This window comes from Myodes glareolus, chromosome 14 (assembly GCF_982192425.1).
Source record: "Myodes glareolus chromosome 14, mMyoGla1.1, whole genome shotgun sequence".
In the NCBI taxonomy this organism is placed as follows: Eukaryota; Metazoa; Chordata; class Mammalia; order Rodentia; family Cricetidae; genus Myodes; species Myodes glareolus.
Window position 1 is genome coordinate 9,363,942 of NC_142039.1, and position 20,481 is coordinate 9,384,422.

A 20,481-nucleotide genomic window follows, 5' to 3' on the forward strand; every position below is an offset into this window, starting at 1 on the left:
TTTCAGAGAATGCCCTATTTTACTCGGTGAACAAGTGGACTTAGTCTTTAATCAGTTGTGTATGTTATTTTTTTTTTAATGTGGTATAATTTTTGGGGGGGTGAGATAAGAGTTTCTCTGTAGCTTTGGAGCCTATCCTGGAACTAACTCTTGTAGACCAAGCTGGCCTCAAACTTACAGAGATCCATCTGCTTCTGCCTCCCAAGTGCTGGGATTAAAGGTGTGCGCCATCACCATCCGGCTAATGTAGTATAATTAACCATCTCTGTCCTCTTACTATGGACACACCCCATACTCTCTCAACAATCACTTGCCATCTCTGGCCATTGATAATCTGCTCCATGCTGTTCTGCACAGCCCACCCCTGAGAAGTCAGACAACTCTAAGATGGTACCGAACAAACACCGCAGTGCTAAGGAGCATGGCACACATGAGGGTCCATGGGCTCAGGACAGACATCTGTCCAAAAGAGAAGGGCACAGGGCTATAAACATCATTAAATTTTATTAACAAAACTTTGTACATTTTAATACATGTGGAATTTTACATCTAAGGAAAATAACAGCACATTCAAAATTTACCATTTATACAAATTGTTACAGAATAACAACCAGTGGGTTAAATAAGTAAAATAAACCACACTGATTCTTTGAAATTATCTACAAAAGGTTTGACTTTAAAATTCCCCTGAACATATAAAAATAAATTAATTTTACTTTTCAATTAAATCTACCAATTAGAAATATTACAAATCAAAATATCAATGTTATCTTATGAATTTTTCACATTACAAAACAGATTCACAAACTGTATTTACAGAAGTGAGGTAAGAACTGTGCAGTGTCACCAGGAGACAGACTGCAGAGCTAGCTTGTTCTTCCAGCTAAGCACAGTGGAGGTCGAACTGCAGTTGGGCCTTTTCCACTAGTAAGTCATGCATTTCAGAAACAGATCAATGATTATATCCCCAATTGTTTAACCTACCCGTCTGCCATATTGTCACAATCAAGAGTGTGACTATCCAAAGTCAAAATGCTGAGAGACAGATCTTAGGAACTGTGGTGGCCCATTCATTCCTATGGGCACTCCTGAGAGGTTGATTGTATATACTCTCCCCAATCCACTTGCTTCCTTGTGAGTCATGAGTGGACAAATACCCAGGTAAGAGTTTGCATGAGCTCGACAGTGGCGTAGAGAAGTCTCAACAAAGGCAGAGGCTCGGGGACGGCTGCTGGCACAGTGGCCGACTCTGCTGTCTGGAGCCCTTTCATTTGGAGTCCGAACAGGCACTTGATCTAGGCCAGACCCTACCAGCAGTTTCCACATTGGTGTCTCTTTCTGAAAAAAAATTATTCATTTCCAATTGATCTGGTTTTCCCAGCAGCCTTAGAACTCACTTAACTCAAGATCTCTTTAAATGGAATAGATTTTAACAATAAAAAAATATTCTTTTTTGCAAGACTGTCAGCAGAAGCAGGTGTTTCCATCCTAACCTGATCAGCAAACGGACAAATCTCATTACAATGGAATTTTTAAAGCATTTGCAAAGCCCCAGGTGAGGACCTGTATGATCACGGTGGTCAGTGACTACAATTGCAGGAATAGAAGGTGGACAATTCTCAAAACTTACGCTGTGCCCTAAAGAGCAGCCACATTCTATCCCGAATGAGATCATATTTCATATCCCAACTTTTACAATAAACCACGTGGTTTGCCAATGAGAAGTCTTTAGTCTTCCTATCTGTGTCTTCAACGTGTAACAAAACCAGCTGGGTAGCAAGCACATTACATTTTCTTGGGTTGATAAACTCTGCATGTTTATCATTTTTTATCATTTTTTTTATATCATTGACAAAAAAGTTATTTATTTTTCTTCCAAAGTTCAAACACTCTGGCAGGGGATGGGGATATAGGAATTTCATTTCAGTGCAACAAAGTGACAGGAAAACTAAAGCAAAGCCTCCCAAGAGCACACGTGATGCCTTTCCTGTGTACCCCTGCCGCCTCTTCCGTCATCATAGCTGTGCAGAGCTGCAGCAGCCGCCCGGGGGAGCAGGAGCAGAGGAGGCTTTCAGTGTCAACTTTTCTCCTGAGCTACAGGTCCAGCTTTATCACTAAGTCTCTGTGATTCAAAACAAAACAAATTAGAAGCATTAGTACAATCAATTCTGGCCAAGACAATACCCTCTAACTAAGACTGTAACTGATACAAGCAGCACATGTGGTTTATCCTGAAGCTGGCTACTCTGCAGTACAATGAACATGAGTTTTCTAAGAAAGTCTTTAGAAACCACACTGGGCATATGTGAAGGCATAAAGGTGGTGTGCCCGTCCTTCAACAGTCCCCAAGGAAGGGGTGCAAAATTGCCCTTTCATATACACTTTTCCAAAGAGAAGCAAAGTATAGCCAATACTGCAGTTTTATGGACTAAGAAAGCCACTGTTCTGACCACAATGTTGTATGTTTTCTGAGGGGGCCGTACCTATCCTCTCAATGACAGTGTATCCCATGGACCTGGGACCTGCAGGGACCCCACGACTTCCCTCACAGTCCACTCTCCTCTCAGTGCTCTGTTGTGTGTTTGAGATGGGGTCTCAGGCAGGTGTGGTGGTGCACACCTTTAGTCCCAGTACTCAGAAGCCAAAGCAGGTGGATCTCCATGAGTTTGAGGCCAGCCTAATCTACAAAGTGAATTCTAGAACATCTAGGACTTTGTAGAGACCCTGTCTTTGAGAAGGTGTTGGGGGAAGGGGAGAGAGATCCAGACAGATTGTCAGACAGAAGAGGTCTCTCTACATGACTCAGGACTTGACTCTAACTCATGATCCCCTGCTGCAGCCACCCAAGCAGTTTACAGGCATGTACTGGAAACACCCCAGGAGGATGGCTATTCTCCAATTATTATTATGATTCTTCCATTTAAAGTATCTCATATTGCATAACTTGGGAACAAGTGGCTTATAATTAACCTATTTTAAATATGGAACATATCCATGGGAGATGGTATCACATGTCCATACAAATAAACACAGAATCACTGATGGAGAAAGGGGACAAGATCCGTGGTGACAGTACTCACACTCAGGAAGCAGGCACAGAAGAGGACAAATACAAAGGACTCTCAATAACTAGCCCAGATTTTGAAGCAGTATTCATTACTAAATGGACACCAATGTTTCTGAAGGTTAACATTAAAACAGGAGAGAAATCTCAAAGCAATGGAGCATGGCAATACCAGTGCTAACATTCCTGAGTCCCTTGCCCACCCAATCTCCAGGCCTCTTCCTCCTTCTGGCTCCTGACCTGGCTTCCCTGCTCTAGTGCAGTGCCTTCCTCTTCCATGCATCTGTCCTCACCTGGGGTTGGGGAACTAACACAGGGAAGCAGCCCTAACCCAAGCTCCTGTGCACAGGCTGTTCGTGCGGTCTCACCCATCTTCAGTTACCAAAGGGCGAGATGCTGACTTACAAATCATAAAATCAATACATTGAAGTTTTATATTCTATTAAAATTGTGATTACAATTAATTTTTTGAAGATTTAAAATTTGTGTATGTGTGCAACTGTCCGTAGGTTTATGCACGTGTGCGCAGCGGCCTACAGAAGCCAGGGAAGGGCATGGCCCTCCTGGAGCTGGAGTTACAAGCAGTTGCGGCTGTGGGGCTGAAGCTGAACTCGGGTGCTTTGGATACCCTCAAGTACTGCAGTCTTCTCTCTGGTACAATGTTTTTAAGGAATCTGGTACAAAGTTCAGAATACTGCCCTAAGTTTGCATATTTACCCTATCAAATATGTAACATCATTTTAAAAAGCACGTTGGAACAAAATAATTAAACACATAAAATCGAAGGGAGAAAAATTGTATAAACAAATTAAAATCTCGTTTTAAATAATCTGTTTTGAATGGGCTATCTCATATCTCGCTAACTAAAACATTTTGGAAAATGCCTTCAAACCTCATATGGAAATTCAATTGGCTCAGACCTATTTACAATATCCAGTTGCTGAAACAACTGGTTTTATGAAGGAAACATTGGCTAAACAGCACTCACCCATCTCTGCTCACTATGATCTTTGCCTCCCAAAGTATATCACGAAACATACTTACCGTGACTTTCTGACTTGTGTTGTCCCCGTGGATGGTGAGAAAGGGGTTGGTGGTGGCTGTATGAAGTGGGGGCGCCTGAGTGCCTGCAAGGAGGTTGTTGATGGGGATCTGTGTGGGCCCAGGGAGCTGTAGCTGCTGGAGCTCAGGTGGGTGCTGCTGCTGCATTAGCTGGTACAGAAAGGCCTGGTGCTGTTCCTTCAACAAAAATGCGAGAGAAGATGAGCTTCAGTCAGAGAATACAATTGTCAGCAAAACATTCCTTTTTTATTTCTTTTACACTATTATTTAAAAGTAAATGACATTCACACTATTAAAAAAGAGCTACAAGAGCTGGGTGTGATGGCTCAGGCCTTTAATTCCAGCATTCGACAAGCAGAAGCAGGCGGATTTCTATGAATTTCCAGGCTTGCTTGGTCTATGTAGTGCCATGCCAGTCAGGGTTATATGATGGAGCCTAATCAGAATAAATGGATGAATGGATGAATAAATGAAGGAATAAATAAATAGCTGCATCTAGAAAAACAATTGCACTAGGTAATAACCATTTACTGAAATCCCCAGGACCACCTGAGAATTGACCATTTTTAAAACACAGCAAAGTAAAGATAGGAGAAGTGTATTCAAATGAGGCTGTCCATCGTGAACACAGAGTGGGAACAGCAGCAGTTCGAGCACTGGGCTGCTCTGGCTCTGGTTCACACACAAGCATGTTATCTGAAGGGAGATCCTTAACTCAGAAGATACCTCCATCAGACTGGTCTACAGACAAGTCTGTTGGGCATTTTCTTGGCTAGTGACTAATGTAGGAGGGCCCAGGCAACTGAAGAGAGTGCCACCCCAAGACAGAGTGGAGAAGAAAGCATGCTGGACAAGCCAAGAGGGGTAAGTCAGTAAGCAGAGTTCCTGCTGTGTTTCCCTGGATGGTAAACCTGTAGGCTACAACAAGCCCTTTCTTCCGTACATTGCTTGGGTCAGTGTTTTGTCACAGCACCAGAGGGACCAATTGCAGCAGGCAATCACACTGCCATTAGCTAGCTACTTTACACCTGCATCCCAAGGGCCAAACCCTGCCATTAACTCTTTTCTAACATATCTAAAAGTTGCTATTCACTCTTAACAAGTATTCTTTTTGCTGTAGTTTTGGATTCTTCTTTTCAGCAAGCATAAATTCCTTTCAACATAGATTTCCTGGATGCTGATGATTAGACACTGTAATTAGCTGTCTGGGAAATATGATGGTCAGTGTCCCTGCCTGCCTAGGGAATGAGAAACAATGCTAGACAAAGTCTGTGAGGATGCATTAAGTAGTCAGGGCAACTCTGTGAAGTTAACATAGGACGAAGACTTGGAGGACACTGGAAGTGGATAAGGAACATTTCTAGGTTCTCAATGAGACCTTGTGAGGATACAGTCTGGACCTACAAGAGCCCAATGAGGCTGGCAGGCAGTCCTGGCCAGCAGTTAAGGAGGGAAAAGAATGCAGGGTTCCCACTGAGACCAGGAGAGGCCAGCTGGGAAGTCAGGAGAAAGTTGAGTAGAGGGGACAGACATGGTTTCATTATGCAGCCCTGTCCTGCCTGAAACTCATTTATATGGAGTGCCTACCTCTGTTCCTGAATGCTGGGATTAAAGTTGTGTGCCATCACACCCAGTGAAATGAGAAGGGATTACTTGATGAAGTCACTGGAGTATGTAAAAAATGACTATAGTTTTTGACTTTAGCAACCGCAAGAATAAAGTTGGGGCGAGTGGGGCAGCCAAGCACGGTAGCTCACTCTAGGACTTGTGAGTGCAAGGGCAGCTATGTAGTAAGCAGGCGGATCCAGAGTGGAATGCTCTGGACAGAGGTCTAATCTGAAGATGCCTACATCTGCACATGGACCACTCAGAAACACCTGAGAGTGAAGGGCATTGCTAGGAAGGTTGAAGAGAAGAAGAAGATCCAAAAGGGGAACAAAATGGACTAGCTAGGTAGGACTGTGATGTCACAGCAGCTGGAGGGAATGGCAGCTGTCAGATGTAACTGCCAGGTCAGGAAGACACAAGGAAATGACCACTGGACTTAGAAGTCTGTCACCATCTGTGCGTAGACAAATGGTGGTAGTGATAGGGGCCAACACGAGGGTGGGATTTTGGTTTTCTAAAACTGTCTCATATGGTTAGTCTGGCTTCCACTCCCAAGTGCTAGGATTACAGGCATGTGCTATCCTATCCAATACACTAAAATATTAGAAGTAAACTTTATCTTACATCTTTGGGACATGGTTAAAAAGCTGCTTTTCACATGCCTGAAATCGCAGCACTTGAGGGGCTGACGGAGGACTATGAATTCGAAGCCAGCTAGGGATCCATATCAATACTCTGTCTCCAAAAAAGGCATAGTGTCTGTGTTTAACTTGTGTAACTCTCCCATACACTTCAAAACCATTGCTAGAATACAAAGAAAATAATGAATAATAATGTATAGTTAAACAGTGTTGTCCAGAGAATTGTAGCAAAAACAATTCAGAACAAATGCATATTTGTTTTTAAATATTTTTGATTTGAAAACAAAGGAACCAACAGATGGGGAACCCATGGGTCTGAAGGATGAACTGTATGTGATAAGGGAATTACTATTTCTCAGGAAAATGACTTCCTTTCTGTTCCCCTACATGTCTGTAAAAGTCAACACCCAACTGTTCAAGGTTCCTCTTTTTCTTGTTATCAGCAAAATATACAATTCTATAGATATCTTACCAGAGATGGCACTGTATCAGGATACAAACTGTTTGTGATTCCTATTTCTTTTGAACCCATCTTTCTTCCCTCCAAAAACAGATTCCATAAAGCAACTAATCTTTCTAAACCCTTGATCACTATCATTTATCATTGTTCAAGTTCAATATTCTCCAATGAATCCTTTAAGAAAGAAGGAAAACTAGGGCATGAATGAAGCAGGATCAGCACAGCTGATCTAACTATTAGAGAGAGGTGGCAGAATGATGGTTCAAATGCCATCTCCCATGAAGCTTGGACCAGTCCATCTAAAACTCAAACTCGTGATGGAGAGCCATAACAGGATGCTAGTCCAGCAAGCCTATCACACTGAGGCCCCAGGTTCTACTCCCAACACCATGGAAAGTAAAATGGCCCTCACCTTACTTCATCCCTTGGACCATCTAAAGCCCTAACCCTATTTCATTTGCCTTTTTGAAATTTATCACCAACATAAGAATTGGTGTACTCATTACCTCCCCTCTCAGAGTGAACCACCAGGAAGTTACAGCTTGCTTCCAATCCCCAGAGCCTAGTAAGCCCTACAATACATGTTCTAACATTTGTAAAACAATCAACAAATGTGATGGTATAGGTTATGTCAAAGGGTAAGGCAACTTTATGGATAGCCATTCACAACAGAGGGGTCTTTACCATAATCAACATCTATTATAGTATATAGTACCAGACTCTAACAAAAAAAAAAAAAAAGAAAGAAAGAAAGAAAGAAAGAAAGAAAGAAAGAAAGAAAGAAAGAAAGAAAGAAAGAAAAAAGAGAAAAAATCTCAAAGAACTTACGGGTGTGAGCTGCTGGGAGTTAAGCAGCTGCTGGAACTGCTGCTGCTGGATGAACATCTGTCTCTGCTGGTCGGACAGGAGTCCTAGCCCCGAGGCACTGAAAAATCATTGCAACCCTTATTTCTACGGCAGCCTTCTCAGGGATGGTGTCAAAGGCAGCCTTTCCAGTAGGCATTTAACAAACTCAGCTTTACCTACAACACTTCATTATGCACAAATCATTCTTTTTTTCTATACACATGTATACAATGAAGCAGGAACGCACTGTCAAAAGACTTATTTAAAAGTCTTATTTAAAAGTCTTTTTATTAAAGACTTATTTAAAAGTCATTTTAAATAAGCACAAACACAATTTATGGGTTTGTAATAAAGTATATGTAATAATCATCTATCCCTTGCTTCATCAAAATTTTTGATTAGAGAATATCAAAGTTTTGATTAGAGAATATCAAAATTGTGCTTGTGCTGCTAAATCTTGCAGAACTAGTATCACATGTCTGCCATAATACCTTTGCAGAGTAAGATAAACATATATAGAAGGAGGGGATAAGAAAGAATAACATTTAGGGGGCTAGAAAGATGGCTCAGTGGGTAAGAGCACCGCCTGCTCGTCTAAGGGTCCTGAATTCAATTCCCAGCAACCACATGGTGGCTCACAACCATCTATAATGAGATCTGGTGCCTTCTTCTGGCTTGCAGGCATGCATGTAGGCAGAATACTGCATACAGAATAAATAAATCTTAAAAAAAAAAAAGAGCAACATTTAAAGCCACATATCACAAAATGGGAATGACATTTTCAACATGGAATGTATATATTATCTTACTGAAACTGATTTTTAATTGAATTTTATCAGTCTAAAAATTACAATGAGTAACAAGCACTTACTCAATGAGATTGGGTAGCCATTTTCCTAGAGAACTTCTACAAAATACATTAAAACTCCTAATCCAGAACAAGGGCAACAGTGATAACATGTTGCATGGAAAATAAAACAAAAGAAAAATAATAAAAACTCCATTGAAGTCAGTTTCTTACCTGTTAGTCAGTGCAGCTGCCGGCATTGGATGTGCCGCATTAGGTGGTACACTGGAGTGGGTGAGGGGGGCGGGGTTCTGGGACATTGTGACAGGGGTCTGAATCACACCATTTAAAGCTCCTACGATGCCATTAATTGCCAGTTGGTTACCTGGCAAAGCTCCAATTATTCCACCAACTGCAGACACGGCAGGAATGGTGGATGTTACAGTCTGCATTCCACCAGCTAGTGCCCCTACTGTCACACCATTGACCTGCTGAACCCCGCTAACTCCGGACCCTTGCTGAGCTGGACTCTGCCCAGCAGGAGGGGGGGTAGAAAGGGCAGAAGAACCACTGGTGCTCTGTCCGCTGGACGCTAAGTCCTAGTGTAAGGAAGAAGAAAAACACACGTTGGAAAGAACACATCAAAACTGTTTAAAATAATTTAAAATCAAGTGTAATATGCTACTATTCACAAGTAAAACATACAAATGAATATAACCACACACAAAAAAATTACCTGATTTAATACAGGAAGAGAATTGTCAGGTAAAAAGCTGTTTCCTATATGTGGGCTCTTACTGCTGTTCAACGAATCCGTAGTAGGAGCTAAAAAGAGTAAAAGATTAAAAAAAAGTACTCTGTTAAATTAATTGTATTATGTGTAAAATTAAAGGCTACTTTAAAAACATATGCTGAAGTCTATTGTCCTGTTATTCCTAAAGCTAATTACAATAGGGCAGGGGTAAGTGCTGAATACTGTAGCTTTAAGTCAATTGAGATCATTTAAATAAATTTTACCATTAAACTATGCACTGAAATGAAAACAAACTCAAGACAATTAACAGGGGTTGTCTATGTCCCTCAGAAGTAACCCACCATTTGTTTCGACCTCTTCACATAACTGGTAACCAGTTACTGCTGATTATGTAGGTGACATTTCCTTCAACACTCACCAGTCTGTGCAGGAAATGTGTGTATCGGATGAGGTGGACTAGGATTGGCTGCTATTGCTGGAAAAGGCACGGAAAGCTGTGCGTTCAGTAACTGAAGACGTTCCTTTTTGGCAGTCAAGTTTTTAATTTGCTCTTCTAATCTTCGATTTTCAACTTGAAGTTGGTGTAATGACTTCAGCATTCCTAAAACTAGCAAATCATTTGTGTGACTTTCAGTAATGGCAACTCCACTCCCATGACTAAGACTTTTATGGTCAAAGCATCAACTGCTTTAGAAATGAAATGAAAATGTGGAAATTCTGTATACCGAATGACTGAGCTTTATTCCTAAATTTGAATACAGATAGATATAGGAGTGTATACACAAAGGAAGACTGTTCCTACACGTGACACATTGAAGATTTGCTGCCAATATTGATCAAATAAATAGAACCCCAACCTAATCAAGTTCAAGTAGGTTTTTATCCTCAGAAAAAGATGGCATTTGTTTCCTCAAGAACCCAAAACAGTAACAGCAGTAGCAGCAGCCTCAACAAAACACAAGCATGCCACCAGACACCCAGCAGAAAGCCTGCCATCCCAGCTGCTCAGCCTGTCTCTCTGCAGGCTCCCCAGCAGGGAGCGCTGTATCTGCACCCTGCTACTTCTCTCTTCCAGGAGAAAGGCCTCATCTGTTAACAAGCATCCAGCCCTGCCAGACCACCTCAGATGCTGTGTTAATTCCTCCAAGGGTGGGACTTCCAGCTGATAATCAAGAGTGTTGCTGTTAGGCCACAGTGATGGACACTTTAAAAACTCCAGCTATTAAAAAGTTGTATTTGCTTAACAGAACCTCGGGGTCTCCAGACAACCACAGCTCTAGCAGTATAAGACAAAACTTTCTCCCTTAAGGGAAGTCCAGATGAGACCCACCCTCCAGTTAACCTGTAAAAGGTTATCTGCACATCAATTTCCTCACAATCGCCAGTTTTAGGCAGAGGCACCATTCATAAAAATATCCATTTAAAGCACATGGCTCACTAGCAACTAAAAAAAAAAAAAAAAATCTTGTTTTCCTAAAACAAAGAGTGAAATCTTCCATGCCAAAGTGACAGAAACCACCTGCTCTTCTCCCTCATCTGTTCCAACTTTGCTTTTTCTGGGTTTTGTTTTGTTTTGTTTTGTTTGTTTTGGTATTTTCCCTTGTAGTTTTAATGCTTAAAAGTACTAAATATGTATATACAATGCACATCATATAATTTCAAAAATATGGTGAACATTTCAATTAAATATAAAATTTGCTAATTACTATTCCTTTTCAGGGGACAGGGTCTCAACAAGGAACCCTTGACGAGGCCTGAACTCTCTATAAAGACCAGGTTGGCCTCAAACTCACAGAGATTCGACTGCCTCTACCTCACAAGTGCTGGGATTTAGGGCATGTGCCACCTGCTTCTATCTCTTAAGTGACAGAATTAGAAACAGGTATCACCAAGCCTGCCTAATTATCATTCTTTAAATTGTAAAACAGATACCTAGCTATCCCTGACTAGAAATATTTTTAATTTATTTATTTGTATTTTATGTGCATTGGTATTTTGCCTGCATACATGTCTGTGTAGGGTGTTCGATACCCTGTAAAGGAGTTACAGACAGTTGTGTGCTGTCATGTGGGTGCTGGGAATTGAACCCTGGTCCTCTGGAAGAACAGCCAGCACTATTAACTGCTGAGCCATCTCTCTAGCCCCTAGATAAATTGTTTTAAAAGATCTCTGGGAGTAGGCATATATTTTTCAAATGCTAGGCTGAGAGGAGACACTGTGTGTTTCCACAAGCTGACAAAAACGAAGTATAGTATGACAGAGAAAGAGCAGCATGCTATGCTGTGTTTCAACAATAACCAGCTAACAAAAAGCACTTAAGGCAATTTTCCCAACTTTTCATGTAATTTACCTTCATAACAACCCTAGGTTACAGGTATAGTATTACTCCCAATTCCAAAAATAAAAGAATAAAGAACTTAAAAACCACACCACACCAAACCAAACCCTTGCATGTGATCATACAAAGACAAGTTTGGAGTTAACACTGTAGAGTCAGCTCTGCCAAAGCCTAGCACCATACCGCCACTACTTATACGAAGTGTATGCCGTCATGTCATTATTATCTTGGTAAACAGTTTCTTCTGCATCCATTAATCTATGTGTCGTTCCACCCAATGCTGTTCCATTTTTAGACACAAGAAAAAGAATACTTACTGTCACTAGGAGTGCCCTGTTCTAATAAAAATTGCTGTCCTTCACTCCACTGCCTCTCCAAAAGTTGTTCAATACTTGCTGCTACTGGAGGCAGATTTTCCAAACTGCTATTGCTTGGTTGATCATAGCGAATCTGTAAATTGCTTACAGGGGATCTGTCAAAAATATTAATTCTCAAGTTAAAAAAGGGAATGCTTCTAAGTAGCTGTGCATAGCCCCTTTTCCTGTACAAATATTTCTGGTACCAAGTGGCCTATGGCAGAGGTATCAGGTCTCATAAAACCATAATTGAGTCATTATCATTCTTCCTCCCTAAATGAGAAATTAAAATAGCTGAACACAGAAGGAAATTTAAAAAAAATCATTAGAAAACAAACTACTAATAATCTCTGAAACAGACTGCAAGCAAACAGTATGGCTTTCTTTATGAGATACGGGAAACAGACAGTAGGAGAACTTTACTCAGAAAGGGGAAGCGGCTGCAGAGACAGCTCAGGGTGAGGAGAACTGGCTGCTTTTGCAGAAGACCCAGGTTTAGTGCTCAGAACATACATGGTGGCCACAATCATCTGTAACTCTAATTCCTGAGGACCTGATGCACACTTTTGACCACCCTGGGCACTACGTCTTCATGTGGTACACATACATACATGCAGGCAAAGCATACATACACATTAAATTAAAATAGCCAGAAAATTCTACCACTGTCTTCTTAATATAAACACTATCAGAAGTGTAACACTGTGGGAGACTTTTGAATTCACAACCAAGGAAATTCTCAAGTTCAGTGAAAAGAAAATCTAACGATTCTGAATTGAAAATGAAAACCTGTTTCAGTTCTAAGGAAGATCATTCAGTACAAAGCAATTTTATGTATAGAATGCAGATTTTTTTTAAATTTTTAATTTTTAAAATGTTTAGGTTAGTTCTTCAAACAGAGATGAATGAAAATGAACATGTAATGTTCCCATGTCCAGTTTTGATTTTACATAAATAAATGGGGTTGAGGCATCTTTGGTATCTGGTCTCCACTCTACCTTTATATCAGGAAAGATATTAAGTTTTCTGAGTATTTTCTAGAAAGTGGTTTTACAGACTCCATGTTCAAATAAGGAGAAAGGAGGTGTGGGGATTTGGGAGGGGCTTCTGTGGCTTGCTCACGGGTGCACAGCTGGAACACAGCGTCTGCTAGCAATGCACCAGCGCTTCTGTCATAAGCTTGTTATACAGCGATCCCTTAAAAGGAGGACTCCAAGCCGTGAGGCAAGCATCAAGAGCTGGCCGCTATTTTCTGAACACGTTATGGAAGAATAAGTTGGACCACTCCAGGCTGATATTTAAAGAGTAATGTAGCGTTCTAAATGCACACTAAAGATAATTTAGTATCATTCACTGTACTATGGCCTGTTTTTAAAAAAATAAAAATTTCACGAAGCAAAATTGCACTAAGGGATTCTGAACACATTTTACATAACTTGTGTAATGTTTTAGGTTTAAGAGGGACAAGAAAACTCTTCCTGTACTAAACAGGAGCAAGATCCCATTAACAGTCTCATCTGAAAAGAAACTTAACAGTACAGAAATACAATATAAAATTACAGACCAGCAATTTCATAACTCTCTCATTCTGTAGTTCCGATCTCTGGTTTAATAAGGAAAAACAGCATTACTTCTTACATATAGTTGCTTACTACCGGAATTATGTGGGGAAGGTATACTCAAGGTACCATTAGGAAACGGGTGAGGTTACTGGACGAGTGTCTATAAGGACAAAGAAAGTACTCCTTAAAAACATTCCCCAACTGGGTAGTCAACCTGAATGTTCCTCGTGTCAGAATATGAAAGGTTCTCATTTGCAGTTACTTTCTTCCTTATATGAAAAGAACCAAGAATTGGCTTTTCCTTCTGTTTTTACCCTCAACCAACTTAATGTAAGGCAGAGTTTATAAAACTGGAGAACACAGAAAAAGCAAACTAGAGAAGGATGCAGAGGTTGAAAATGGAATAAGAAAACAGACAGCACTAAACTCCATGCCCGTCTACAAACTGACACCCACTCCACAGCAACAGCCCTCTTTAGAACAGAAGTTCTATAGCTCCATACTCCCACTCTGATAGATTAAACAGTGTTGGGTGGTTCAGTAGTACCACCTAAAACCTAAGAAAATTAATGAAACACATAACATATTGGCTATACTCTGCTTCAAACAATCTAAAAGGAAATAGAGGGACTTATTAAAATCTTCATTTGTAGGGTAGCATCTAAGAGACTTAGCCAAAGCTGTAACCCAACAGTGATAGTCTTGGGTTTGAATCTTCAGATATTTTATGTAAAAAATGATCACCCAAGTCAATGCATTAATTATATCAGAAATTAAATATACAAATGATAAATATTTCAAACTGATTAAAAACATATGAAAATGTATTCCTTTTAGCTTAGAAATCTAATAACATGTTTAAAATTAATATTTCAATTAATTGAGAATCATTTTTCTTGACTGTCTAGACAGGGTTCTTATTTACAAAATGTTTTTATAGCCTCAACAAATATATACTTTACTGCTCAAGATAACCAAGTTCCCAATCTCAGTGTTCCTTCCCTATGGTTTGCAGTATGAACAATGCGTACCTTGGTGAGAGGCTTCCTCGCGGTGAGCTTCCTCGACCAACTAAGCTTCGGTTACTGTCTCCGAGATCTTGATCTGCAGTGTAAATATTTCAGAAATTATAAAGTGTCTCTCTTACTAGATAAGAGGTTTCAAACTCTTGCTCTGAGTTTTCCGAAAATATATATCAAGCTCAGTTATGACAGTGGAAGACTTGGCATGCTGCTGTTGAGAACCGTTGAACTGTAGTGTGTAAAACGTCGTCTGTACACGTTTTTGTGGGTGTAGAAGGCCATGGATTATGTTCTCTTCTTTCATTCCTTTCAATATTACAGCACAGAAGCGTGGTTTGAATTTGTACTGCCCTCCCCTCAGCCACTTGTAATTTCTACGGTTAAAGTAATGAATCACAGCTGTAGAGAGCTGATCTGTATGCTCATCACAGCAAATCCTTATGCGCTTTATTTTTTAACACCTCGTATCCCGAACAAAGTTACAAAATACATTTCTACAGCACCATATATGCCAAGACTAAAATTAAGTGACTCTTCATAAGAGTAAATGTAACATATATCCAAATTGGCAAAAAAAAAAAAAAAAACAAAACCCAACACCCTAAGAACCTTTATTAAAATGATTTTAACCCTTGACAAATATATAGATGAGATCTTCATCTCCCAAGTAGCTTTCATTCACCTGCAGAGTCTTTTAGCATCTCTCTGGCCTCTTTCAGGTTCCCTCCACCCCTTACTCTAAGTCAGGCAGCCACTGGCCCTTGAAGGGTAAAGACATGGTGAGTGATCCATTCTTGTCAACTGGTAAAGCCATTCCCTCCCCAGGCAGACTAGGACATGCCAACAAACCCTTAAAGATGGAATGAAACAAAGTAAACGCAGAGGTAATTAAAGTAATACTACAAATATCAACTGGCTTAAAAAAAAATCACAGGATTACTAAACACTGTAGAAATCCTCTAACAGGATATTTTTTTAAAACAAAGTTTGTGTAATTCAATTTCATGAATTATGCAAATAAAGGCTTGGGCTATTCACAGCAAACCCAGTGTTGTGTTCTTTGCACTGCACAGAATAGATGGCTGAAGCATCTGTCACTAAAGTCACAGGAGACACTGTCACTCCTGCTGCTCACGGCTCAGCTCAAACAGCTACATTTCAGACAGGAGAAAACACAGCAGTGCTTGCAGCATGGTGTCTACTTATTTCAAATTGTGGTTCTTTTCTTTTTTTAAAAAAAAGAAAAGCAACATAAAAATGTAATCCCTAGCTGTTTTTTCTTTCTCTACTTTTTTTTATTTTATTTAAGAAAAATGAACTAACAGAGAAAGTGTGCACGGGGAGGGCTTTACCTGTTTGGTTGCTTTCAGACTGTGCTATGAGAACGGCCATGGGTGGATTTGGATTCAATCTACTGCCATACAGATGAGCTGGTGCCTGACTAAGGGAAGGTCCAGAGAGGGCATTTGCCTGCATGGAAAGAAGCACAGCAGTCACTGATTCAGACTGGAACAGCTAAGGTCACCTCCTACAGTCCTAGCACTATTTGCCATTTTAGATACACTATTTTGACGTCTGCCAATTTGTGAAAACTACAATATTTTTTAAGGAGTGAATCTAAACCTAGTAGTATGATAACCCTGTGAACTTAGAACTAATTCTTTAATCTCATTAAGCCATTTAGAAAATCAGGCAGGTAGACAACAGATTTGTTTAACAAATGCTGCCTTTCGTACAAAACAAGCGGACTGTAGAAGGCAAAGGTTCAACTTCTAGTATTTTAACTGCTCAAAGTCATGTTGCTATTGCTTAACTCTACTGTCAGAAAAACCTGCACAGTGCTTTGTTACTTCCTATTCTGGTACACTTGGAAGCCTGCTGCTTGTGGTGTTTTGTTTTTGTTTTAAAAGAAAGCAAACAGGCATCACAAGAATGTTTTCTATACAATGCAGAGCTCAACCAATCACAGCTTTGCCCTGACCCCATATATGGCACTGTGTTTTTGGCAGGACGCCAACTCTACTAACTGAAGAGCTCCTCCACAGTTTGTGATTCATTCATGTTGCTAACCACAAATATGAAGGCCTCTTACTGGGACCTGTGCCAAATAAGGAAGAATGAACCTTTAAACAGATGAAGTTAAGGAGGCTGGCCAAAGTGTTGCATAACCCAATGTAATAAAAAAGCCTTCTTTGATGTATATGGGCTCCCACTTTCCAAGAATATCAAAACCTTAAGATGTGCAAAACTCTTGTATACAAAATACTGTTGCTAACAGAAAGTTTTTATTGCCCTAAATAATTGTCAGATTTAACAGAATCACAAAATCTAAAGTAAACTTACTCCTCTGTTTCATTACTAAAATCAAAGCATAGCTATTTCAGAACAAATCTCTTAAAAATCATTTTTAAAAAGCTGAAGCATTTCTAGCAAAAAGGAGAAAGATGACAGCAGAAAGAGACACAGGGCCTTGTGACATGGTTAACAACTCAGGAGAGACTGTGATAAGTACATACCTAAAGAATAATATGTTTCTGGGCAACTCCTAGCTCAAACAACAGTATATCATGTCATTTAGCCAATTTATGAAGACTGTACTTTTTTGTTGTTGTTGTTTTTTAGACAACAGGGCTTCTCTGTAGCTTTGGAGCCTGTCCCGGAACTAGTTCTTGTGGACCAGGCTGGCCTCAAACTCACAGAGATCCACCTGCCTCTGCCTCTCAAGTGCTGAGATTAAAGGCATGCACCACCACTGCCTAGCGAAGACGCTAGTAGTGATTTCCATGATGAAGCATCCTTTGCTTTCTATTGTTCCAAGGCATTTTGCAGTTCACATTTAATATGTAAATTCAATCTAACAACTTCTGTATCCTCTCAAGAACATATAGATTGTGTTTATATATGAACCTTTGTTTAATAATTGGGGATACAAAATAGCTGAGTGGCTAAGGACCCCTACTATCAAGCTTGATGACTTGAGCCCATTCCTAGGATCCACTCATTGGAAAGAACTGCGTCCTACAGGTTGCCCTCATGCATGTGCCATCCACATGCATGAACACACACATGTACACACATACCTCCCAAAAAATTATCAATCCACAGTGAAAAACAAACCAACTTCAACCTAAAGATCAACAATGGATACTTACTATGTATTTAGTAGTATGGATACTTAAAAGACAATTCACAAACTAAAATAATACGACTCTTTTGGACTATGAAATAGCCTAGTGGGTGAGGGGCAGGTCACCAAGTCTGATGTCCTGAGTGCCAGTCCCATGACTCACATGGCAGAGGGAGCTGACTATTCCCAGTTGTCCTGACATCCACATGTGTGCTATGGCATATGCATGGGTAGGAATAGATAAATAATCATTTTTTAAAAATGACTTTTTGCCTCTTCAAAAGCAACTATTAAGGAGTCTTAGCTATTTGTAAAATAACAAGAACAAAAACAATGCAAACAAATCAGCATTCTTGGCTCCAGTAACAAGTCTCGGAGACTGACACCTAAGAGTTCTTTTCATGGAACCTTTTATAAATTTTTAAAGATCGGCTACGTATATAGAGAATTACAAGGAAGAAAGTTTGAGATTTGTTGACAGCAAGAGAGGAGAGAGATCTGTATGTAGCAGGGACTACTGAGTAAGGGTAGATAGATCCTTAGCACCCAGCTGCACAGCAGAAGACAGCATGTGGATCTCCTCCTCTTGGCTGCCATCTCTGTTCTTACTAGCAGGAATACCTTCTCAGTTTTGAGTTCCTTAATAAATCAAGAGACCGAACTCTCTTACTAGTCTCTTCATGAAAAGAAGGGACCCTGCTGCCACAGGCTTCATAATTATTCTTGGTAGCTTCAAATTTAAGAGGGTAGCATTTTTTTTTTTTATCTCCCTCAGGCATAGTAAATATCACACAGAACACAGTCCAGCACAGTAGTGGGCCCATCTGATAACCATGATCAAATGAATAAACACAACTGTCTTCAGCCTATTCTAAGTCAACTTTTAAATTTACAGTTTCATTATTGTTATGGGTATGGAGATTTTGTCTGTGTGTAAGTCTGTGTGTCACATGCGTGCTATACCCACAGAGGCCAGAAGACCGCATTAGATCCCCTGGAACTGGAAGGACAGACAGCCCATTTTTTCCCCCTGTTTTTTTGAGAGGGTTTCTCTGTAGCTTTGGAATCTGTCCTGGAACTAGTTCTTGTAGACCAGGCTGTTCTCGAACTCAGAGATCCACCTGCCTTTGCCTCCGGAGTGCTGGGATTAAAGACTGGCAAAGACAGTCTTGAGATGTCATGTGGTTTCTGGGAATTGAGCCTGGGTCTTTTGGAAGAGAAACCAGTGCTCCTGACAGCTGAGGCAGCTTGCCAGCTACAGAAAAATCTATTTAAAAGGTAAATTGGCAATAAATAAATAAATAATAAAAAATAAAAAAGTACTGTTCTACGTGACCAATTTCCAAAACTATCTGAATGGCTAAAAAATAAATAAATAAGTAAATGAATTAATGAATAAATAAAAAAATTACAATATTTTATTTTACTAAAAAAAATTATTATTATGGGGCTAGAGAGATAGCTCAGAGGGTAAGAGAACTGACTGATGTTCCAGAGGTCCTGAGTTCTATTCCCAGAAACCACATGATGACACACACCCATCTATAATGAGATCTGGTGCCCAGAACACTATATACATAATAAGTAAATTTTTAAAAAATTATTATTACATTTATCTAAACAAGAAATGGTCAAACCAAGTATGATGTCATATTCTTATACTTCCAACATTTACGAAGTTCAGGCAGAAGGATCACAAGCTTGAGGCTACAAGGAAAGACCTTGTTCCAAAAAGAAAAATAAATTTTTTAAATAAATTACTAATTGCAATTAGTAATTTTACTGGACAGGAAGGTGCTTTTATCTGTACAGTGATGTTTCTGAACCACCGCACACTGAGTTCAGCTAAGACACACATCAATGTGAAGGGAAAAAACATGAGTCAGGACTATCACTGAACCCAAGGCCAGCCTGGACAAAAGAGACCCTGTTGTTCCCCCTCCAAAATTAGCTTTGCTGTCACCAACAAAAGGAAGTATCAAGACTCAAGAGGACGAGAAAAAAAAATCCCTGTTAGCCTACAGAAGTAACAGCAAAAAGCACGGAAAGCTTTTATACCAAAAAAATTTATTTATTTATTTATTTATTTATTTATTTATGGAACAAGCAATAAAGGAGCTATTAACACACACACTTCTCTAAAGCTTATTTCCAACATGGGTTTTAAGAAAGTATCACAGTCTACTACAGAGGATATGGTATGGTATAAAGAAGGGAATTTTTTGGAAGCAAGTTCCTATGTTACAGCATTGCAGCACTTCATTCTATTCTGTCCAGGTAAGGGAAGTGACTTTTGAAAGCCCTCTCTCGAGTCTGAGCACATGAGGGGAAGCTGAGTACACAAGACAGTCACAATTTATGTAGAAGCACTGCACTGCTGCTATAGCTTTTCTATGAATCTAGAAAAAATTCTAACAATCTATAGAAAAGCTCACTTATAAAATACAATTTTTTTATAATAGGACCCAAAGACTAACAAACTAAAAATAAATTGAACAATTATTGAAGTAAATCTAAATCATTTTTAAACAAGTATCTAACATTTTTTAAAAGGCATTAACAACTTAATGTATCAGCTATAAAAGGCACAAACATTGATCTCAAGGCAATGTTCAACCTCAAGACAAATAAGTAAAACTCAGGGTTTAGTCTATCCCATTTAAAATCTTAAGACTGAAACTCTACGTCTGCTCTAATCTACCTATTAATACATCTTTTCTATTTTAAGAACTCGCTTATGATCACAGATGTGTTATTGCAAACTGATAGCAGCGCATTTAGGACAAACACTGTTTTAAAGCACACAATTAACCCGATACGATAGTCAACACTGCAGTCAAATGATTTTAAAAAC

General features: G+C 39.7%; 1 protein-coding gene across 13 annotated transcripts in view; it reads right to left on the reverse strand.

Annotated features, from left to right (window-relative positions):
- Positions 1 to 485: 485 nt before the first annotated feature.
- Mllt10 (MLLT10 histone lysine methyltransferase DOT1L cofactor) overlaps positions 486 to 20,481 on the reverse strand; it is a 154,785-nt gene continuing 134,789 nt past the window's right edge. For all 13 annotated transcript variants that reach the window (XM_085699030.2, XM_085699032.2, XM_085699031.2 and 10 more), the window contains 9 exons: positions 15,853 to 15,970; positions 14,510 to 14,582; positions 11,878 to 12,032; positions 9,641 to 9,829; positions 9,205 to 9,293; positions 8,703 to 9,067; positions 7,664 to 7,760; positions 4,109 to 4,303; positions 486 to 2,122 (listed from right to left, as the gene is read on the reverse strand). In XM_085699030.2, the coding sequence (XP_085555156.1) occupies positions 2,078 to 2,122; positions 4,109 to 4,303; positions 7,664 to 7,760; positions 8,703 to 9,067; positions 9,205 to 9,293; positions 9,641 to 9,829; positions 11,878 to 12,032; positions 14,510 to 14,582; positions 15,853 to 15,970 (1,326 nt within the window). In that variant the 3' untranslated portion in view covers positions 486 to 2,077. The remainder of the gene's footprint in view (positions 2,123 to 4,108; positions 4,304 to 7,663; positions 7,761 to 8,702; positions 9,068 to 9,204; positions 9,294 to 9,640; positions 9,830 to 11,877; positions 12,033 to 14,509; positions 14,583 to 15,852; positions 15,971 to 20,481) is intronic.